This window comes from Chaetodon trifascialis, chromosome 2 (genome assembly GCF_039877785.1).
Source record: "Chaetodon trifascialis isolate fChaTrf1 chromosome 2, fChaTrf1.hap1, whole genome shotgun sequence".
Classification (NCBI taxonomy): Eukaryota; Metazoa; Chordata; class Actinopteri; order Chaetodontiformes; family Chaetodontidae; genus Chaetodon; species Chaetodon trifascialis.
Genome location: NC_092057.1, coordinates 4,273,918 through 4,296,968, shown reverse-complemented (window position 1 = coordinate 4,296,968; position 23,051 = coordinate 4,273,918). Strand labels below are relative to the sequence as shown.

Here is a 23,051-nt window from a genome sequence, read left to right as displayed (position 1 = left end):
GTCGTCAAAGATTAGCAAGTAGTTAATGTATACTGCCACCTGCTGTTTGGGAGTGTTTATGACGTTATCAGGCCACAATCACATCCATGACTTGCTGCGTTTTGGGACAGATAAGACGTTATTATTTATCAAATGGCTTTTACCAGACTCCAAGAGGATCTGTGAAATCTTAACTGCAATATATGAGGCGCTAGGCGACGACATTTGCTCCACTTTCTCTCTGAATGGTAATATCCATCTTCCCTGTTTTCAACTGTAAGCTAACTTAGCAAGCGCAGTTTTAAATTACATGACTAAAAGCTAGTATTTTACACTGCTGTTTGTCGTTAGCTAAGGTTAACATTAGTTTGTCCTGACAGTTTGTAAATCCAAGCTTAGTGCCATAACTAACCCAATTCTAAGCTTGAAGTTTAGCTTTGCTTATGTCAACGCGAGTGGGACGCTTCTTTGCTTGAACTTTTTATCGAGGCATTTTAAAGTTAGCTCTCTGCTGAGCAGCTCTTAGCAAGCTAGGTCGCATTAGCGAGCTACCACAGCAAGGTCGGCAACTTTCGCGACTCATGACAAGGTTCGCGACAAAAACGCTGTATTTTGGGATATTCGATCAATACAGGATCCCCTTGAGTTAGCTTGTGTGCAGAATGGGGGTTATTGCGTGTTGCCATGGTAATTGTGAAACGGAACTAGGTCACAAATGTTATGCAGGTAAAGTTCACCAATAACAAGCTAACTGCTACGTACTCTCTCATTTTAACGTCTGTTCAAGCTTACTACGGGTGCTGTAAGTTACTGGTTACAGCACGGCACTTTCTGCCCGTTAAGCTAACAATAACGAGTGTCCCTGCGGGGAGCAGAGGCAGAGAGCTCGTGCTAACTGGCAGCGTGGTGAAGGAAATATCTCATTGTTTTTCCCCGGGAATCCGAGCGGGCCACACGCACAATACCCAACGGCAGCTAACGTTAACAGACAGGTCACAAAGGTAGCCAGCAGCCATACGGTGTGTGGACTGATGTCAAGCTGGTCGTGATTGGAGAGCTAACGTTAGCTAAAGTTAACGGCTGTTTGGTGAGAAATGGCGTATTTGATTCTTCAGTGCAACTGTTAACGTTAGCCCCAACAGTTGCAGTTGGTTCTCTAAACCTCATTTCTGCGTTATTAACATTACCTAGCGTCAACGGTCATAGCAATTTGTTATATATGATGAGCAATACGTTGTAATCCATTTCACAAGTTTAATCATAGTTAAAGTTTGCTGTTGTTTTTAGGTAGAAACGTTAGATTAACGTTACAGTGACAAGTATGGACATTAGTTAACGTTAGCTAAGATAGTTAACCTCACCTGACATGTTTCCACATTCTGAAATGCTTAAAGTCCCTTTCTTGATTGTTCTTTTATTGTAGCTAAGGTTTTATAACGTGCTTTTTGTTCTGTTGTAAGGTGTTGTAAGATGATATGTTGTTTTGAATTCCAGCAAACTGAAAGTAGGCAGAGTCCTTTTTCCCACAGTGTTTTTAATGCAGATGTTGTTCGGTGGTAGTGCTCTGTGTCGTGGTCAGTATGCATTTTGTTGTGAATTCCAGCAAGCTGTAAGGGGGTGACATGGCAACTGGAGGCACTCCTTTTGATGACAGTGCAGAAGAGCTGCACAACTGGACAGTAACCAATGGCAGTCTGGAAGATCGACTCAACAACATGGTAAAGGCTGTCAGAACCTCATCGAATACAAAAGACTGTTTGTTTCATTTCCACATGATGTTATCATCTGAGGGTGTCTGCAACACCTCTAGCCTTTATTACACTTTCACCATAATTAAGTATTTCACACTGTAAAGTACACGTTTCTCTCTAAAATATCTCTCACTGCCATGTCACTATCATGGCTTATTGATGCCGTTATAGATCTGATTTGTGTGTTATACACAATGTGCATCTGTCCCTATAAAAGTAAACATACATAATAATTAACAGTGCCAATGTTTTTTCTGTTGATAAGGATTGGGGCGTACAGCAGAAGAAAGCCAACCGATCTTCAGAGAAGAACAAGAAGAAGCTGTCAGCTGCAGTGGTGGAGAGCCGCCTGACTAATGATATTTCGCCGGAGTCCACCCCTGGGGCCGGTCGCAGGAGAGCACGCACTCCTCATTCCTTTCCCCACATCAAATACACCACTCAGATGTCTGTACCAGACCAGGCTGAGCTGGACAAGCTGCGTCAGAGGATCAATTTCACAGACTTGGATGAGGTAAAAAGCTGCTATACCCCATCTGAAATTCTCTTTGTTTCACAAGCTCAATGCATTGTTGTTAATTCACATCCCAGGAATGCAAGGATAGAATTTAATTAGTAATTTTTTTTGCATGAAGTGCCACAAGTGACTCTGGTAGATATAGAAAGTGTGGACAGAAACTCTGTGCACAGAGATATCACAATGAGCAGACGATGTGACTAATAACAACAGCAGTTTATCTCTGAACCCAGTACTCAAAAGGAATGAACCCTCCACCATGGACGCCATCTTTTTTCTATTCCCAGGGCATTGAAAACATCGATAATTTAGCTATTCCTCTCATGCTTCATGCTTTACTAGTGCCTGTTGTGGAATGTCAAGGACATGGAATAACATTTTTAAAGATAATGTCGAAAGAAATAAAAATTTGTAGTTCTTCTTCAGTGATAAAATGCCAATGCACTGTTGAGGAAGTATTAGCTGAGTATTTTTTCAAAGTTTGGTACTGAGATGTTTGGCTGACCCTGTTCTGCTGTGGAAGTGATGGTGGCAGAATGGCAGAGCAAGGTATGGTTGACAAGGCTGAAGTCAGAGAGAGGATTTTGTATCAATGCAGCAGGTGCATTGTTTTTACTGCGCTAATAAATCATGCCAGTTGCAAAGTCATCCATAGCAGCATATTGAAAAGTTCCACCTTCTTACATCCATTAAATGAACTGTGGAGATCTGAAGTAGAAAATGGAGACACTTAACAGTATGTCATTTTCTAAGAGGATGTATCTAGAATCTTGAGTGGTGATTTGCCTGACTTGTATCTTCTTTTCTTACTCAGAGGAGCATTGGCAGTGACTCCCAGGGGCGTGTCACAGCCGCCAACAACCAGCGGCAGTTAGCTGGAGAGAATAAAAAGCCCTACAACTTCCTACCTCTGCATGTGAACACTAACAAAAGCAAGGAGCTGCTCCCTCCCTCGGCCTCTGCCCCAGCCACACCAGCTATCACCAAGGAAACTAAGAAGCAGAGCCCAGGATTCAGGGATACGTTAACCCCTTTGGTTCCTGCCAAGGATACTCCGAGGCTCAGCCGCGGTGGCATTGAGAGAGGGCCTTTGTCACACAGAGAATATGGGAGAGCAGAGCCAAGAATAGACAGCAGCCAGGTAACGCTTTGTTTTGTTGTTACTTAGGTTATTATAGTCAGCTCTTGCTGTTAAAGATGCATTGTAATCTGAGCGTGGGTATGGATGAGTGCAACAATGAGGTGTTGGTCTCAAAAACACACAAATCTGTCCGTCAAGTAAATGCTGAAATATTTTACTGAATAAGTGAAAACTGCTGGTGGTGCTCGAGGAAAGGTCAGAGGATCACCAAAGTAATTAGACTTTATCCTCTGAAGAACTTTAATATTAAGGTATCTTTAATCTAAAATTTCATAGCAGCAATTTCATCTAATAATTGTCGAGATAGAACCGTGCTGTGGTTAAAAAGATTTAGAAAATAACTTCATTAACTTGTAATAAATTGGGTCTTTGAAAAAAGGCATGGATCTAGAGCATGTTTTGATGGAAAACACACCCAAATTACAAAGACAGATGACACTGTAAAATGTGTCATACTGATTTAATGTACTTTGTTTTGAGAAAGATGAGTATTTATGCCTCCGCGCCTGGAGCTGGAAGTATTGTGTTTTTCGAGTTGTCTGTATGTCTGTCCATCACCACCATCCCCACACACCACCGCGAAAAATCAGAGCAGTGGCTACTACACACTGATGGATGAGCTGTCAGAGTTTGTTGCACACACTGGAGGATCTGAGTCTTCTCAGGTGGAACAATCTGCTCTGGACCTTCCTGAAGAGGGCTTCACTATTGTGAGTCCAGACCAGATTTTTTAATTGATTCGTACCCCAGGGTACTTGTATGGGTGCAACCTCTTCACGTCCTCTCCCTGGATGACAACCAGGACATGGGTCCTCCGATCATTCCAGTAGTCCACCACAGCCTCACTGGTTTTGCTGATGTTGAGCTTCAGGTTATTGATGTTGACCACGTAACGAAGCTCTCTATCAGTCATATTTACTCCACTGTAAAAATGATCAAAGTGAAGCCAGCGTGTTTCTCACTGGAAATTATTCATACATGTCAGTATAGTGATAACCTCCATTTCAATAAATAAATACACTTAGTATCTTTTATTAAATACCCTCAAAGTCTTCATTACATATATTGTATGTTTCATTGATTTAAATGGAGCTTGGCTGGTTGGTGGAGGCATTCAACTGTGAGGTGATCATTCTAGTTCCTATTTTAACAAATTTAAAGGTGCAATCAATGAAGTTTGTCTCTGAAGTAACATCTTTTAGAAGACATGAAACTACAACAATGTGAGCAGATATTTTTCCTACACAACAACAACAACAACAACAACAACAACAACAACAACAACAACAACAACAACAATAATTCTAAGAATGAATTCCTTTTCAGTCCCTTTTCATACTGTATGCAGACATTGCATAGTCTGTGTATCACTGCTCTCAGGACTGCTCTGAAACCAGAACTAGGATGAAAGTGAGGGAGAGCTGGTGCAGCGGAAACTCGCTTGTATTTAGGGCAATTTATAAATATGCCACCCTTGGTGCCCAGCGAGTATTCTGCCCAACCCCCTTTCTGCCCTTGTTTCACCCAGTCTGAGCCGTCGCTACAGATGCTCGCTCACCTTTCCTTACGTCTTTCTCTGTCTTCTTTTCATTTACTCTTCTGAAACCCACACCCATACACCACCCGCCTCTCTTTGCACGGTCTCAGGTGGTGAGCAAACTGGTACAGATCCGGGAGTACATCAGTAAGGCCAGCTCCATGCGGGATGACCTGGTGGAGAAGAATGATGTGCCGGCCAACGTGGAGCGTCTCTCCCATCTCATCGACCACCTCAAGGAGCAGGAGAAGTCCTATTTACGGTTCCTGCAGAAAATGCTGGTTAGTCTGTTCCTTCTTTATCTTTTTTAGAGCGAATCTGGTTCTTTGCTTTCTCATGCTGTCAGGCAGAGGTACACAGTTTCAGTAAAATGTGGTCTTTCACCCGTTTTGTACCTAATTCATGGTTGAAATGGAGCCTGCATGTGTTTTCATCTTGGCGGCTTGCCACACATATCCGTTTAATGGTTGTCTGTCACTGTGGCCTGAATCAGTACAACTAATGATTCATGTGATGATAAAATTAGGACATTCAGTTGCATGCTACCTTGGGTACCGTTATCCAGTGATTACCTTTCTTTTACTGTGAAATTCTGTTGAAGGCCAACATATCTGAATCTCTCCAATCAGGAAGTCCGGTGAAAAGAACTTTCACTAAAGAGCTACAACTACATATTTCATAGTTCTGTGGAATATGTGGAACAGTATTTTTCATTATGCATTCTGTTAAATTCACTACAGGTGTTTTTTGCTTCCCACAATGCCACATTTCAACAGCTCCTATATGCAGCCATTTGCATATATGGAGCATTTGGGGGAGCACGTTGCATTTTGAATCACTTTCAGCCACTGAGGTGTTATTTTAACAATGCCACAGGATTGTACAACATCTGTGTACTGAATACTTTCCTATTCAGCTGCCCGTGAGTTACTGATTGTTCTTTCCACTGTCTCTATAGACACGGGAGAATGAGGAGGATGATGTGGGGACCCTGGACTCTGCGGTGGGCTCAGGTTCACTGGCAGAGAGTACTTCTGTTAACATTGAGGTCCGCTTTTCAGACACCTCAAATGCAACGGTGTGTAGCTTTTTTTAGACTGCTTTCAAAGAATCTGTCACTTTCTACCCTTGCTCTCTGTTGCATTACACATAAGCATTACTTATTATTTGTATGAGGTAATTCTAACTTGTCTTTAAATGCAGGGGACAAGGGGGAATAAAAACTAAGCAATTTGTCCATCTCCTTTGCTTTTGTCATGGTAGGCTAGTCTCATCTGCTGTGTCCGTACCTGACAGGCCTGTTTTGCTTTTCTGTGGAGTAGCACCGCAGTGCTGCTTTTCAGTGTTTGTAATGCTATGTGGGTTTGAATTCTGTAGGGAGGGAGGGCAGAGACGGTGCGAGCCGACCAGAAGGAAGAGTTGGAGAATCTACGTAAGCAGCATGAGCTGCTGAAGAAGATGCTGGAGCAGCAGGAGCAGCTCAGGGCCCTGCAGGGCCGACAGGAAGCACTAATGGCCATGCAGGACAGTGCAGAGCAAGCACTTGCTGTGATTGAAGACACTGGTGAGATGCACACTAACAGAGTTAGAGGCCCATTCACTATCAATTAGTTTGTTTTGTTTTTTTCAAAAGAAAAAAGTTGTGTACATGACTTTTCTTGCAGAGATGCATCCAGACTAAGTCGAAATCCTCTTAAATGAAAATGTAATTGCAAGAACTGATGATGTTATGGAGGAATAGTTATGTGTCAGTATTTTCTGATAAATATGTTTCGAACCACTTAAAGTAATGCTGAATGATTGACATAAACAGCTTCCTGTGTTTAACTCCTTTTCCATGTGCGCCTGTCACTAGTTGTTACAGAAACCACGGGCAGTGTTTCAGGCCTCAGCATCACGTCAGAACTGAATGACGAGTTGAACGATTTGATCCAGCGGTTCCACAACCAGCTGCATGACTCTCAGGTACTGTGCAATCTGCAGTATCTTTTCATAAAACCACATACAAACATGTCCTATATTGAACTGTGTTCTGACTCGTGCATTGCAGTCTTTAAATAATTATTAATAACTATTGCAGCACTATGTCAATGTCAGTGTGTCAGGATATTTATTTCGTACAATTTGATGAAGAGACTATAGTCCGTGATGTTGGTATGTCCACCCCTCGTCTGCCTCTCATTTGAGAAGCTATGTCAACTAGCTATATTTAAAGTATTTATGTTATCAGGAAATGTGTTTTACAGCTTTCATAGCAGATATATGGTTCACGTTTTCCATTGTTTATACCTTGTAGACTAAAGCAGTGCCGGACAACCGTCGTCAGGCAGAGAGCCTTTCCCTCTCTCGAGAGGTGTGCTGGTCTAGGGCCCCCCAGGCTGTTGGTCCACCTCAACACAGGCCTCTCCTCCACTCTGCCTCTGGTCCCCACACCGGCCTAGACACAGGCCCAACGGCTGCCAGCGCCAAACTCACCAAGCTCCAAGAACTCCAAGACAAAAAACAAACCATGGACAAGATCCTGCAGGAGCTGCACTCACTCAGAGACCAGACACTCAATAATAACTCATGTAAGAGTGCGTCTGAAGGCTTTTTTTTCACAGTCATTTTGTGTTTTTTTCCCCATATAAAATGTGATTGAACTGCATGTGATTCCCTTCAGGCCGTGGCTTGTCAACACAGTGCAGTCGGAGCATGGGAGGATCTTCAGATTGTCCGTCTGCTCTCTGCTCTAATGGGGCTTCAGCTTCCACGTCCTTTCATCCTTCACTCACACAACGCCAGGACAGCTCCAATTCCACAGACAAGCTCAGGTACGCACGAAAACGCTCGCAGCTTCAAGCAGTTAAACAGGCAGGTCAGATATCAGCCGCAGGCAGGTGTACAGAGTGGGGGTGGTGTAGTGAAACCTTGCAGCCACAAAACTACTACATGTCCTCTTGTTGACAAGTGTTGTTGAACGAGATGCTCACCCTCCACTCTTTATAGGGCAGCTTTTCTGTGGGTGCCTTTATGCTTTAGCAGAGGGGGGATTGTCCTGACGTGTCACACAACCTTTTTAATTATTAAGCTTAGTCTTCATTTGCATCTCAGTCACACAGTTGTTCCTTTCTGCTCCCTGCAGGAAGCTAAAGGAGGTCCACAAGCGTTTGAATGAGCTGCGTGAATTGGTTCAGTACTACGAGCAGACTTCTGACATGATGGTGGATGCGGTCAACGAGAATGTGAAAGAGGACGATGATGAAGAGGAGGAGGATGAGGAAGATGAGACAGAGGATAGCTCTATGTTCGAGGCCATGTTTGACTCTGAGCAGGAGAACCGCCATCCTGTAACTAACATCAGGTGTGTTTGTCCACATTAATTCATAGTGATTTAAATGAAATGACAGTTTTTTTAAATAAATAAATGACTGGATTTTCATCGAGATTAATCCTGATGCTGGAGCTGCATGATTAGTCAGTTAATCTGTTAGCTGATGGAGAGAAAATGAATTGGCAGCTGTTTGTATTATTGATTGGATGGATAGATTGATCCAGTTTCAGGCAAAGATGCCAGGCGTTTTATGCTTTTGGTTCTCAAATGGGAGAAAATGCTGCTTTTCCTGACATTACATTATATTAAATTAGATTATTTGGGGCTTTAGCCTGTTGATTAGTCAAAAGAAGATATTTGACAGCATCACCTTGAGCTGTTGGAAATCGTAATAGATTTTTTTCTAGACCAGCGATTGATCAGTTATTGGGAAAATAAGATTAATGACAGTAATTGTTACTTACAACTTTGCATTATACACAGATTGAGCTTCTGTTAAAATTACACTGAAACGCAGCCAACAGGAGGGGGAAGCTTTGTTGTTGGTCTCATGTTACATTATGATAGCGTTTGGCTTCAGGTCACAGTGTTTGTAATTCTACTCCCGGCATTGTGATGTTTCCATAACAGTCGCTGTGGTTAATCTGTTCAGAAACCCACAGCGCAGTGGGAACTGGACGGACTTGAACAGCCTGAGCAACGGGCGCACTGTCAGGACTAGTGCCACCAACAACCGTGATGGCAGACTCAACACTGAGTGTGAGATCAACAACCGGTCAGCAGCCAATCTCCGCAGCCTCAACATCCCATCAGCCATAGGTACACTGACGCAGATCCACGTTACAGCTGGTGGTAATCTTCCCTCTGGGCGTTCATTATGTATCATTGCATTTTTCCCTTTAAGGTAAATGGGTAGCAGAAAGATTTGATGGTATACATAAAACTAAAAGCAGTGAAATTGGTTATTTTGTTCAGCACTTGAGTCCCTTTAATATTCTAAAAGCTACCGACATCGCCTTCGCCTGCAGCTGACTGTTATCCTTCCGTCTGATAATCAGCACTTTATTTCAAACTGTCTTTCATTCAGGCTTGTGTTGGCACACAGATATGCTGTATCGCGCTGTAGAATGGATTATCATTATTGTTGATGTGATTTTCAAACATTAAATCTCAATTATTTGAAAATGTCATCGTAAATGAACTTCCATTAACAGCAACCTCCATGCATTTTGACATGTCTGTAACATCCTGCCTTCAAATTAGATCATTTTACAGAATCCAGATTCTACATCTAAAACCTTCCTCTCATTCAGAGTGCCAGTACAATCGGGACACCCCCTACAATCGGGTGAAGGATGACGATGAAGACGAAGACGGTCTTGATAACGAGGCAGGGGCGCAGGCTGCGGCTCCAGACAGTGAGGTGTCGGGCTCTAGTCGAAGAAGCAGTCTGGGGAACGACGAAGGTTTTGTTCAGAAGGTTCATCGGCACACAGCGAAGCAGAAGCTCCGGCAGCTTCAGGAGCTGGTGGCCATGGTCCAGGTGAGGCAGGTGACAGCTTCTGTAACGGGTAGTGTTGTTTTTGGTGACCTGTTTTAATTTTAGTCTTAGTCTAGTCTTTGTGTCAAGCTGTCGTTTTAGTTTTTATTAGTTTTAGTCACGTTCATACTCTTTTTAGTCTAGTCAAGTTTCAGTCGACTAAATGTCTGAGCATTTTAGTCTCATTTTAGTCAGAATTATCCGTGACTATTTTCGTCTAGTTTTAGTCGATGAAAACTGATGACATTTTAGTCGAGTTTTAGTCAATGAAAATTTAGTAATGCAATTCTATTTAACCCAGTCAATATAGTATCTAGTAGTATAGATGAAACCAAAATTTTCTTTTAGCCAAACCCATTTCACAATTCAAACTAGGTTGTCTTATTATTATATTATTGTTAGCTTATAGACTCAAGAATACATCCATTCCAGACACGAAGACGCTCTGATTTGAATTCACATATATTTATTTTACCAACCAAAGCCGGCCAGCCATCGGTCCCGTTCTCTGTGTCAGCTGTCTGTCATTAACGCTAACCTACTGCAGCTGCATCTTCTAAATAATGCCGCGAGTGGAAACTAATGCCGTGACGTCGTCTGCGACTGCGCAGTGCGACCTGAAGCAGCCCCTGAAGTGAGACAGGAGACACAGGAAACAGAAATACTGCAAAATAATAAGAACAACACGACTAAACGAGAGGAAATAACGTTAGAACATTTTGTCTTGTCTCGTTTTCGTCACGTGATAAAGGTTCGTTGACGGCGATATTTAGTCATAATTTTTGTTGACGAAGGCAACCCTAGTAACGGGCATGGAGGTGTTAGCTCTGTGAAAATGAAAAGAAAGGTTGTTAAAGCCCCCAGGTGTTGAATTTCTGACTTACTTTAAATGGATGCAGGGTTACATGTTGCATTTTGTTTGGCCACTTATTTATGAGAATAAGAAAAAGACACCTTAAAACAAATAATGAGCCTTTGATTACAAGGAAAAATGTGAAAAAGTTAATCTGTAGCAGCAGTAAAGTGTTGGACAGTGGAGGTGGTGTCTCTCTCTTCACATCAACAATTACACATTTTCTAGTATAGAAACACTCGCTCAACCTTAAGATGGACACCGTGTGAATGACGTGTTTCTGTCTGTATCCAGAGTGATGACACAGATGGAACAACGGCTCATGAGGATGAAGTTTTACATCAGCAGCCAAATAATACCAGAGCTACCATGGCTGCGTCTCCGGGGACTGTATCTAAACAGAATCCCAGAGAAGTCATTCTCTCCAGCAAGGCGAGGTACAGCATCTATGTGGATGTCCCAGAACATTGCTCAGACTGTATTCTGAATGCTGACTGGTTGCTTGTGTGTTGAATGGATTCATCGGCATTGCATGAAACTCTTCTGGACACAGGGAGAAGCTGTATGAGGAGAAGCTGCGTCAGCAGAAGCAGGAGCTGAAGCAGCTCCACGAGGAGCGACAGAGGCTCATTGAAATCCAAGGCAAGATCCAGGACCTGCAGTGGGCCTGCCCGGACTTTCAGGTATTTCACACACACATACACGCACATACTCACACACACTCAAATAATGCGGTGAGAATCCAAAGTAGGATTTGATAAGAAGTAGAATCATTGTGTTGAAAAACGTGGTTCAGGTGGACTACATAAGAAGAACACCTCTCCGTAAAAATCACAAGAAAGTATAGCCTCCAAAATGGATTCAGCAAAAACTGAACATGATGACCTTCACAAAGGATTTTTTACATGGCTGTTGTATTAGACTGCGTTAGTTTTAGCCAGGTGCACCCAATAAACTGGCAGCTTTTTGTGGTTTCCCTTCTAGTCGTCTGTGTCCAGCACAGTGAGTCAGCAGGGCTTGCTGAGGAAGGTTCCAGTTACAGCTTCCACTCCAGTCACGGTCCAGGTCTCCTCTTCCTCCGGACCCAAAACCAACTCAGCCGTGCTCAAGCCCACTGCCCCAGAGGCAGCCACATCTTCAGTCACCGACAATGAGGTAACAGACTCCACCTCGCACACATGAAGACCCCTGGATACCACTATTCAAATGTCAAAATGAGATCTGCTCACGGTCAGCTCTTCCCCTCTGTCCTTGCATTGTCAGCAGCTTTGGTCGGAGATGCGTCGCCACCAGATTTTGCGGGAAGAGCTGCGGCAGCGGAGAAAGCACCTGGAGTCTTTGATGGCTGAACACCAGAGGCGCAGCGGTCTCAGTGACTCTCCGAGGCAGATGGATGACCCAGAGGGCCTTGCTACGCCCTCACAGCCTATCAGTAGGGATGAAAGGTAGGAGACATACTGCAGAACCCACACAGCAGCCACATCGTACAACATGAGCTCTCTATGCTCAGGCGTATTGTGAAAGCTGTTGTGATTGGGTGGCATTTCTTTCCTGTTTGTTTCTTGTTCCCTTTTTTAAGCAAGAGAAGGTATTTAATATGAATGATTATTCCATTTGTTAGAACGATGGCCACATGGGGTTCCACTCCCTGCCACCTTGATGATGATGAAGACGATGAGGATGAATATCGCTCAGAGACAGGTGCGGAGGAGGAAGAGGAGCATGAAGAATGCGCAGAGAGCAGCTCTGATGATGACATTCACATCTACTCAACCAGCAGGAACCACTGCTCCTACAGTAACAGGAAGAATCAAGGAAGGTCAGACGAAGGGGAGGCAGAAGGAACTGTATCGCACTGACCTCTGTGAGCTGTCTTTCAAAATAATATGCTCCTGTTTTTGTATTTTCAGCAATCTGAAGCCTCCACCAGCCTTCGCAGGTGAAGGTGGTGTGAATCCATCACTTCATAACAAGACTAAGGCCAAGCAGCAGCAGCAGTCAAGAAGCTTGAACCAGTCTGCGAGCCAGCTCGGAGGCACCCGGCGGCAAGAGAACCTGTGCTGGGCCTCTGAGCTCTCCTTCGCAGAGGGCTCATGTCACTGGCAGGAACAGGTCAGCCAGTTGCAGAGACAGCTGGATTTCAGCACCAGCATGTGTCAGACACTCCTGCAGGACCAGCAGGTCGGTGAACTGAACAAATGCACACACATACACGGGCACACACTCATAGTGGAGTTACTGTTTTCTGCTCATTGCTTTTTATACAACCTTCTCTTCTTCTCTCTCACCTTCTTCCGCAGACTCTGTCTTATATGTTACAAACCCTGCTGACAGGTCAGTACAGCATGTTACCCAACAACCTGTCATCACCACAGGTCCACCTGGTCATGCACCAGCTCAACCAGTGTTACACCCAGCTGGCCTGGCAGCAAAACAACGTACAAAGGTGAAAACAATAGTATACAGTAGCACACCACTTTATGTCTGTCAAGTAGTTCATCTTTCTAAATGGTCTTCAATCCGTCATCATCCTCAGGCTAAAGCAGGTCCTGAATGACCTCCTTCGCCAGCAGCAGCAACAGCAGCATCAGCAGACTTTGTCTTCAGCAACAGGTTGGCAGACACAGAAGCAGGGCTCCACCCAGGAGTCCAGCTCCGGCCCTCCGGCCTCTCCTGGCATCTTCCTCCCCTTCTCCTCTACCCTGCATCCTTCAGCCAACAACATGTCAACTGCTGCCATATCCCCATTTCCTCCCAGTATGATGCACTTTTCTATTTGCTCTGGGGCTTCATTCTCAGCCAAAATATGTCTAGAGTGGTGTTCATTGTTGCATTTAAATTTGAAGTATGTGCAGCCAGCTAGCTGTGCAGAAATGAAAGTCCTGTCACGACTTGATCCTTTTTTTGGACCATTAGCACTTAAAATTTAAAATTTCATTTGGTGTTTTTCTTTCACTCCACAGGCTTTAACTTATATCCACTCTTCCCTGCTCCAATGGGCGAGTTCCCTCAGGGTGCAGCAGGTCAGGCAACACCTGACCACCAGAAGCAGCAGCTGGACCCCAACACTTCAATAAAAACAGAGTACATGAGTTTCCCTCCTCCACTGCAGCGCTCTCCTCTCAGCGCCACTACAGAGAGAGGGTACGTCCATCCTTTGGCCTTGTAAAGGCATTTATGTCTATTTGTGCAAACATTATTGATCATATATTGACTTTTCACGTGACCCCTCCAGAGCGGCCGGCTGGCTGAAAACCTCCTACGCAAACAACACCGTCCAGCATCACCAGTCCAAAACAGAGCCCCAGGAGTCTCCGTCCTCTTCCCCCACTTTTGTCAACCGCCACTCCCAACCTCAAGAATTTGACAGGGCGTCACAGGAGAGCTTCAGCAGCATTCCTGACCCTGTTGATCCCACCACCATCACAAAGACCTTTAAGGCCGGGCGCAAGGCCTCTGCACAAGCCAACCTGGCCTCCCGGAGCAAGACCCCCAACTCTAAGAGTCGTCGCAGGAGGAGCAAAGGACACAAGAACAGCGAAGGTATCGTAATGGAGTCGAATCTCCTGAATTATTTGCTGTCACCTAATTGACTTAATCAGGAAAATCTCACTGGTGTTTTTCCTCTGTGTGTGTGTGTGTGTGTGTGTGTGTGTGCGCTCGTGTGTGCGTTCCTCAGGTCATGACAGTGACAGCGTCAGCAGCACTCCAGACTTTGCCCAGGAGAGGGCACCATTGTCTCGTCAGAAGGATCAGAATAAGAGTCTGTTGGACAAGCTGACTCAAGAGAAGCTGGACAACAAAACTAAGCCCGGACACAAACGAAATGACCTCTCCTCTGGTACGTCAGCCACTCGTCGTGAAACTCATGCATCCACCTCATCCCTCCTGTGTCTGTGTTCTTTCTTTGTACACATGTATTATCTAAGTTAGGCCTATTTTACGTTATTTTCCTAATTTTAACATCTTGTCCATTTGACATCATTTTAATTCACATTTTCTTTCCACGTTTATCATGAGCTCACGTTCCATTTTAATTTTAGGTTGATTTACTTTGTTGTTACTTCATTTATCTTACTCACAGCCTATGCTTGGAGAACACCCTTCCTCTCTAACAGAATTGCATGCACAGAAGCACCAGGTAAACTCATAAATCCACCTAAACATCCCATGCATGTTCTTTTTTTTGGCTTAACCTAAACCAAAGCTTCTAAGTTTGAAGGCTGGCAGACTTGCTTTAATTATTTCTTAAATTTTGAGCTCATGGATGAGATTATGCAAGCGCTCATCCGAATCTCATGCTTTAAAACCCCCAACCTGTAGATGCAAGCAGCGACTTCTCACTGTTCGAGGCGCTGAGGGAGACCATCTACTCTGAGGTGGCTACCTTGATATCTCAGAACGAGTCCCGTCCCCACTTTCTGATCGAGCTCTTCCACGAGCTGCAGCTGCTCAACACAGACTACTTACGGCAGAGGGCACTGTATTCCCTACAGGTAAGAAGTATAGACACATGCAGCTTCTTACTGATGCACAACTGCTGTTTGGATCTAGGTCAGAAGGGTTGTTTGGCACAGAATCTCTGGCCATGTGACCGGCTGCCGATTTTGATCTCTCAAACTAGCTCCAGACATAATTATGGCTTCGTCTCCATCATTTTAAACCTTCATATCTGAGAGGATCTGGACAAAATGCTTTTTTGGGCAGACCAGACCTGCAGAAGAGACAATTTAGGAGGAGGAAAAGGGGTCGGAAATGGCAGTCATGAGGCTGGTGGAGGATGTGGGTTTTAAGGACGGCTGCGGGGTAAAGGCTGGCGGAGATGTGGTCTTAAACCACTGAGGAAGCCATACAGATAAAGAAGAGGTTAAGAGCAGTCAGAGTGAGGAAAAAACGCCCGTTTTCTGCTTCATTCTGCTTTGTCCAATCCTTTCACATTGATATGTATATGTTCTAATGAACTGTGCTGTTTTCAGTGTATTATCTTGTGGTTATTTATCTATTTTGTTTTCAACATTCTTGCCGGTAAAGCTTATATGAATTTGAGTGAGAGGTTGATGAATGTGTGTGAGAGAGAAGTCTAGTCCGGATTTTCAAACTAATCTGAGCCTGCCTGTAGATAAAAATGTGAAATCCCCCGTAGAGCTCTGCGTAATTACATGCGTCTCTCCCTGTGTTCCTGCCAGGACATAGTGACCAGACACCTGGCAGAGAAGAGTGCGGCTGAAGACCAGTTGCCCCCTCTCGGCCCTGTGGCGTGGGCTGCCGGCTCCCAGTCTGAGCTCACACCCAGCGAGAGTCTGGCTACCAGTGATGCAGTAAGAAACACATTATTGCTTCCCAGCGTGGCATTCCCACACATTTCCAAACTTTCCACCGGCCCTGATGTCATTCTCTGTGTCCCTTTTTCATGCTGTCATCCTGCTCACACGTATCACTTCCCATTTCAATACATCTTTCATTGGTTTCTCTCCCAGCCTTGTCTCCTTTCATCCTTCCCCGCCTTGTCTCTTTTCATCCCTCCATGTCTCTCTTTATTCTCTGATTTTAATTCCCCCCCCCGCCCATCTTCATTGTCTTTGAATTTAACTTGACAGCAAGACTTCAGAAGCCTGTCTGTAATGAAATGACCCTGATCTCTCCACAACTCTTTTGCCAGATCAGACATGTGTTCTTTGTTCTGGGCCAAGGTCCCCGAAGTTATGCTAATTGGAAGCGAGGGCTTCAGTCTGTCCAAATAATGCCTTGGTTCAAAAATGAATGATGAAATGTCTAATTGTCCAAGTTAGGAGAAGCCACCATGGCTGTTGTTTATAGCATATGTTTCTCTTGCCTCTATGAATTCTTTAGGGAGGTGTTCGTCCATTCTTCTATAATCCAGACAGTTCGGGGTGAAAACGTTTTGCTTTGGGACATTATCAGATATATTCTGCGGGTGCCTCATAACAGAACCCTCACCTGTTTCAGGAGGTAGTGGAGAAAAACCTGAGGCTCACACAGGACACGATGAAGAAGAGGGATGATGCAGAATCCGTGGACAATGACAGCACCATGTCAACCTCCTCCAACCTGGAGCCGTTCGCTAACGACGACCTGGGTATGGTTTTGCATGTAGAAAGCATTTCATTTGGAAGCTGAAGCCTGTAAACGCGTACACCTGTCTGTAGCCTTTTCCACATCTCACATGCTTTGCTTATTGCCTTTGACTGTATCAAGCTGAGGTACCGCTTCCACTCTTCCCAGCAGGACTTCTTGTCTTGGTAAACCAACCACTTCACACCTCAGGATCAATACTACATGGCCAAATGAAAGAATGTTAGTTTTCAGGGAAGGACTGCTTTGCAATGAAAAATGGACTCAGATTATGGGATCTTTAGTGATGTGGATTAGGAGTGAGGCTGATGCTTTGTTTGATCCTGTGATGTAAATCTGGTTACAGGTGCATTATGATCCATTACAGACTTCTCTCTCGTGTTTCATCGATTTTGGACTTTTCGGATCAAGTTTCTGTCTCTTTTTCACTCCCCTGCTCTCCTTTCTTTGCTGCTCTAATAGGCAACACGGTGATTCATTTAGACAAAGCTCTGGCCAGGATTAGGGAGTATGAGCGCATGAAGCTTAAAGCTGAGTTTAACCCCTGCAACGCCAGTGCTGCAGCTGCAGGTGACTCTGAAGTCTCAAACGCTGAACATCCTTCTGCTAACCCCGCTGACCAGGTGGAAGGTACCCAATCTGAGTACACCACTTGCAAATACCTGTTGCCTTTCACTTTACTGTCGAATTCTGCTGGATTTTTGAAGACATTGTTTTTGGTGTGTGTGTGTGTGTGTGTGTGTGTGTGTGTGTGTGTGTGTGTGTGTGTGTGTGTGTGTGTGTGTGTGTGTGTGTGTGTGTGTGTGTGTGTGTGTGTGTGTGTGTGTGTGTGTGTGTGTGTGTGTGTGTGTGTGTGTGTGTGTGTGTGTGAGAGCAGGAGGTGCAGCCAGTGACGTGCGCTGTCCTCAGATTGACACCCAGCAGCTGGATCGTCAGATCAAAGCCATCATGACTGAAGTAATTCCTTTCCTTAAGGTAGGATAACCGACACAGGGAGCTGTGGGGTGAAGTGTGTCAGCAGGGAATGTACTGAAATTGAAACAACGTGAATTTCTTATATTTAAACTGTTCAATAAAAAGTGTGCCAGTGTTGTGAGTGAACACTGTAACGCTCATATTTTCTTTTATTAGGAAAACATGGATGAGGTGTGTTCCCTCCAGCTGTTGACATCTGTGCGCCGCATGGTTCTTACCCTCACCCAGCAGAACGATGAAAGCAAAGAGTTTGTCCGTTTTTTCCACAGACAGCTGGGAGGCATACTGCAGGTAGGACCAGCGCCAGTCCCAAATTCTTCAAGTTCAGTTGACACAAGAGCAGGCAGATCAAATGCGGAGCAGCCTCTCTGACATTCCTCTCTCTCCTGCTGCTCCAGGACTCTCTCAGTAAATTTGTGGGCCGGACTCTGAAGGACTGTGGGGAGGACCTTCTGGTGGAGATCTCAGAGATCCTCTTCAATGAACTCGCCTTCTTTAGGCTCATGCAGGATTTGGACAACAGCAGCAGCATCGCTTTGGCAGCCAAACACAAAAATAAGAAGTGTGCTGAGCAGCCCAGCAAAGCAAAGCACAGCGTCAAAGTTGGTTGCTTTTTCCATTCGCACTTCGTGTTTGAGGTAATAATGCACAGAAAAGTGTTTGGATTAGACTAATTTGACTCTTTGTGTTGCCTCCATTTAGGAAAATACAGTAGCTGGTGGTAATAAGTCAGTGTCTCCAGCCTCCACAGATGAAGACAAGGTCGGTCATTGTAAGACTGATAATGAATTTGTCGGTGACACTTAGTGCACCGGTTCTCTGTGTTACAATGTCTCCTTTTGTCCCTCCAGGACCAAGACGAGGCTGAGCAGGAAGCCGATTCTACCCTCCAGGAGCTTTACCTACAGACAGAGAGGAAGAACAGCAGAAGCAGCGAAGCTTCAGAGGCTGAAGATGAGGATGAAGGTGACGGACAAGGAATACCGATGTCGATCAGTAAGTGAAGTAACGCCCCCCCCCCCAAAAGAAAGCCAGATAACATCAGTGTGTTGTCCTGTATGTGCCAGGTTAACTTACTCTTACTGAACTCTTAATGCTGTGAAAAATCAGCTCAACACTTCGGCAACATGGTAATCCGTCAGCGTCAAAGAGAAGTTTCCTGGAATGGTTTTTAGCTGCGACCTCCACCTCGAGTCACTGCGTTGGTCCCCACCGAGGAGGCTGAAATTTGGCTTGGAGGTTGTGTGTGTGCATGTGGCCATGTATTACTCATGTTTTGGGGACATAAATAATAATATTTAAAATCATTCAATGTTAGGGTTAGGCGAGTAGTGGTTGATCCCACCACCATCACAAAGTCTTTTAAGGCTGAACACAAGGCCTCTTCACAAGCCAGCCAGGCCTCCTGAAGCAAGACCCCCAATTCTGAGAGTCATCGCAGGAGGAGCAAAGGTCCCAACAAGAGCAATGAAAGTTTCAAAATAGCTGAGTCGAATCTCCTCGATTATTTGCTGTAACCTAATTAACTTAATCAGGGAAATCTCACTACTATTTTTCCTTTGTGTGTGCGTGCCCGCGTGCGTGCCCGCGTGCGTGCCCGCGTGCGTGCCCATGCCCATGTATTACTCACATGTGGGGACAAAATACAGGTCCCCACAATTTTAATCATTATATTTTAGGGTGCAGACTGACAAGTGATGAAAATCCCCTTGTGTGTGTGTGTGTGTGTGTGTGTGTGTGTGTGTGTGTGTGTGTGTGTGTGCGTGCGTGCGTGCGTGCGTGCGTGCGTGCGTGCGTGCGTGCGTGCGTGCGTGCGTGCGTGCGTGCGTGTGTGTGTGCGTGCACGTGCACGCATGAATGTGTGGATGCATGCACGTACGCGGTCACGGCTATTGTGAATTTGTGCTTGTTCTAAGTTAAATGAGGTTAGTTTCAGCAGTGCTGGAAAACAGTTTTGCAGAAAAGAAGTGAAAATGCGTTTAACGTGCCGTTTACATGTGTTCTTCTGCCTGAATGCAGTTTTATATAAGCACACATACACACTGTGTCATCTTTCTTTCAGGTCTTTCCAAAGCAGAGACTCAGGCTCTGACAAACTACGGCAGCGGAGAGGATGAGAACGAGGAGGAGGAAATGGAGGAGTTTGAAGCCGGACCTGTTGATGTCCAGACGTCCCTGCAGGCTTCTGCTGATGGACAGGTGGAGCAGGAGGTCAGCGTTAGTCAGTCAAACAGATGTATTTTTCAGAAACAACCACAGCTTGGATTATTCACCACGTTTTTCTGAGTCTGACCTGTGCAACTGTGTCACGCTTCAGGGGACGACGCACAGCGAAATCCTGGAGCCCAAACCCGAACAGAGGAGTTCAGACCACGAAGGCGGTGAGCCGCTCGTGACATTTCCAGCAAATTTCCTTCGAGCTTGAAAATGTCAAAGCGTCTTTTTGTCAGATAGAAATGCGGCATTTTTAGACCCTTTGTGAGTCCGTCATTGTTGATCATGTGAGCTGTGTTTGTTTTGTTTCGCAGAAATCAGCAAGTCTGTCGGGACTGTGGATTCCACGGTGGAGGAGCGGGACATGGCGGAGTGCCAGAGTCCTGAGGGGGACGGTGACGCTGGGACAGCTGCTGCCTCAGAAGGAAGTCCTGCAGTGTCTCATGGTCAGGATGTCCCCAAGGAGTCGACCACCACCAGCAGCCCCGACACAGACTCGCCCGTCATGATCAACGTGGACGTAAGCCCGCAGCTGAAGACACGTGCTGCTCAGCAGATTCACATTTAACCAACTGCTACGTTCTACCATTACCTTTTTCTCTGGAGTGAAGGCACCAGTGTCACCAGTATCACACTGGATACTTTATGTACTGGTTCTATTCATTTTATCTCTGCAGGAGGTGGGCTCAGGTAACACCAGTCAGAAGTCGGATGAGGAAGACTTTGTGAAGGTGGACGACCTACCTCTGCAGCTCACAGTCATGTGTGAGGTGAGAGACGAAGACGTTTGTGTTCAGTGTTAATTAAAGGGAAGTTGGGGGGGGGGGGGACATCTTTTGTCTGATGCTGTGCTGTAACGTTAGGAGGAGCTGCAGAAGAGAATCGTGGAGGAGCAGCAGAATAACAACCTGTCTGTCGAGATCCTCAACGGGAACACGGAATCGCTGACCGGGCTGGTGGGAAATGCAAACGCGCTGAAGGAACCAGGTATGGACGGCCCTTGTCAGTTCACATTATAGGTGTGTTTGTGCAGCTGTCAGATAGCCTCAAAAGTCAAGATGCGGCGTCGTGTTATCGTGGTTACATCCAGGCTGGAGTAATCTGTTGTTTCGGTCTGTAAATAATAGAGTTGGGCGGTATATGGTATTACCATGACTAATTAACAATCACTTTGCAGGGCAGCGTGACATGTGCGCGGTTCAGACGGTCAATGCTCATGCTAAGAAGCACCAATCCTAACTTGTAGCATACCAGAATAACTCAGCTAAAAGCCTCTACCAAACATTGCCACCCAAACGAAACGAAATAATTCATACCCCAAGAAATTATATGCGCATGTAGCAAAAACACGAAAATAGCGCACGTCAAAGGTACTGCATCTGCTGATTTCACCACTTACCGCAAACCACAAAAGCCCGATATCATATGAAAGCAGAGAGTCCGACGATCACGAAGATGTCTGCCTCCACACTGTGCGACGAAAACTCGGCGAGCTAGCAGCCAAAGAGTAGTAGAAAAAACTTTGCTAAATCATAAAGTATGTCTTACCTTTGCTGTTTTGTGGTCAAAAGTTATATTCCAGCCCGAGAAAATGCTGCTAATGTCTTCTCCTATGACTCTGTGTTAGTTTGAGATCAATCACGAAGGTCCTGGTTGTTTACATAAAGAGGAGGGGGTTTCTAAAGTGGAGGGAGCGCTCTTCATGCGATAACCTATCTCTGGGCTTACTTCCTGCTAGATCGTCATTGGTGTTTCTATGGTGAATGTGGGCGGGTCGCTGAGCTATTGACCAGCGTAACTACGCAGTTAGTTTCACCACTCCGTCTCTTGAATGAGCAGAGCGCTCACAGAGGACCCTGCTGAGCAGCCCGAAATGTTATTTTTCTGTTTTATTTGCATTTCGTCCTGTTATGAGAGCTAAGAACAATAGCAAGCAGAAAAAAGGCTGAAAAAGTGTTTTCAACAGAGGAGTTTCTCCGTATGCTTGAACGAGATAACGGTACTCTGCTCAGATGAGCGCGTGGACACACCTGTGTTAAAACATCTGTACGACTGCTCGGGTTCACTCTTAGCATGTACTTTTACACAGTCATCTTTTAGTAAAAAGTAATTTATTTTTTTTTATGACAGTAATTAAACTGATACCGTTGCTATTTTTAGATACCATGGTATACCTTATTACGTGATTACCGCCCAACCCTAGAACATAAACCAAAAATCCGACCCTTTTGGAGAAAATGACGTGCTTTCCTTTGTCTTTTTCAGACGCTGTCGGTGCCCAGAGTGTGTAAAGCTTTGTGCTGATGTCTGGAAGTCTACTGTTTTAGCAGCACTACGCTTCTGTCTGCTCTGGATGTCTGAGTGTTGATTCGTTATCTGCTAGTTTAAAGGAGCAAAGGCTCGTCATATTTGTCACAAGGTAGCTGTGACTCTCACACAGGATACATGAAGCTAAACATCTGCACATAATCAACACTTAGTTCCTTTTATTCCTGAATGTTTACTGTGAGTTCTGGTCGCGTGGTGGTGTTGGGGGGGGGGGGGGACCTGATGCTGCTGTCCTGACGGTGAAGCCTGTTCGAGTCGTCACAGTCCTGAAACTCCTCTTCAGATCCACCTTTGTTCTTAGTTTTCTTGGTTCTGGGATCAGTTTGACTTGTGATTTATTTGTTGAAGTTTTATTTGTCGTCCCGGCCTTATCGCTGTCACAGCTCATCTTTTCTGCTCTCGATTCCTAATCCTAAAGATATGACAGTAGGGTGGAGGTTCAGCTGTAGCCTGGCTGACTTCTCCAGCTTGAACACTTGTTTCCTTTATATCAGAGCTCGAAGCTCGGACTTAACTTTTATCCCTTCAGACACGTCTTTATATGCCGTTTTGTTGTTAATCGTTAATCTCCATTGATTTTCATGTAAGTCAAATGTTGACCGCAGTCATAAGTTTTAAATAATAAAATGCTGGAACTTTCAAAAATGCTTGTGTTGACAAATTTTGTCCATCATCTGCTGTTCAGTGAACGCTGCAGCACGTTAGATCACTGACTGATTAACACCACCACAATGCAGGAACAGAGACGATTAATTGGTTGACAAGTTAAGCTGCAGTTTCAATCGCAGATTAATTATTTGCGTCATTTTT

General features: G+C 44.9%; 1 protein-coding gene across 6 annotated transcripts; it reads left to right on the top strand.

The window, feature by feature from the left end:
* The first annotated feature begins 68 nt into the window (after nucleotides 1-68).
* On the top strand, nucleotides 69-22,882 carry pcm1 (pericentriolar material 1). Of its 6 annotated transcripts, none has more exons than XM_070975590.1 (40): nucleotides 69-227; nucleotides 1,583-1,697; nucleotides 1,996-2,244; nucleotides 3,062-3,388; nucleotides 5,036-5,206; nucleotides 5,884-6,003; nucleotides 6,303-6,489; nucleotides 6,781-6,890; nucleotides 7,222-7,495; nucleotides 7,588-7,738; nucleotides 8,050-8,268; nucleotides 8,891-9,057; nucleotides 9,552-9,781; nucleotides 10,926-11,068; nucleotides 11,185-11,314; nucleotides 11,616-11,786; nucleotides 11,898-12,076; nucleotides 12,253-12,450; nucleotides 12,542-12,812; nucleotides 12,932-13,077; nucleotides 13,168-13,388; nucleotides 13,595-13,775; nucleotides 13,867-14,174; nucleotides 14,311-14,472; nucleotides 14,716-14,772; nucleotides 14,955-15,127; nucleotides 15,818-15,949; nucleotides 16,599-16,728; nucleotides 17,187-17,354; nucleotides 17,602-17,699; nucleotides 17,856-17,990; nucleotides 18,098-18,301; nucleotides 18,402-18,461; nucleotides 18,551-18,695; nucleotides 19,762-19,910; nucleotides 20,017-20,080; nucleotides 20,228-20,433; nucleotides 20,591-20,683; nucleotides 20,777-20,900; nucleotides 22,179-22,882. In XM_070975590.1, the coding sequence occupies exons 2-40, from the start codon at nucleotides 1,602-1,604 to the stop codon at nucleotides 22,202-22,204; spliced, it is 6,375 nt and encodes a 2,124-aa protein (XP_070831691.1). In that variant the 5' UTR covers nucleotides 69-227; nucleotides 1,583-1,601; the 3' UTR covers nucleotides 22,205-22,882. The 6 variants fall into 6 exon arrangements, with proteins under 6 accessions (XP_070831691.1, XP_070831720.1, XP_070831685.1 ...); XM_070975619.1 differs by having other exon boundaries at nucleotides 11,895-12,076; nucleotides 13,168-13,244; XM_070975584.1 differs by having other exon boundaries at nucleotides 11,895-12,076.
* The last annotated feature ends 169 nt before the right edge of the window (nucleotides 22,883-23,051 follow it).

Bases quoted from the DNA above. Each gene is read 5' to 3' on its own strand.
- pcm1 (XM_070975584.1), top strand. From the start codon at position 1,602: ATGGCAACTGGAGGCACTCCTTTTGATGACAGTGCAGAAGAGCTGCAC. The intron at 12,813-12,931 runs GTCGGTGAACTG...CTTCTTCCGCAG, and splicing joins CACTCCTGCAGGACCAGCAG to ACTCTGTCTTATATGTTACA. The intron at 13,078-13,167 runs GTGAAAACAATA...CATCATCCTCAG, and splicing joins CAGCAAAACAACGTACAAAG to GCTAAAGCAGGTCCTGAATG.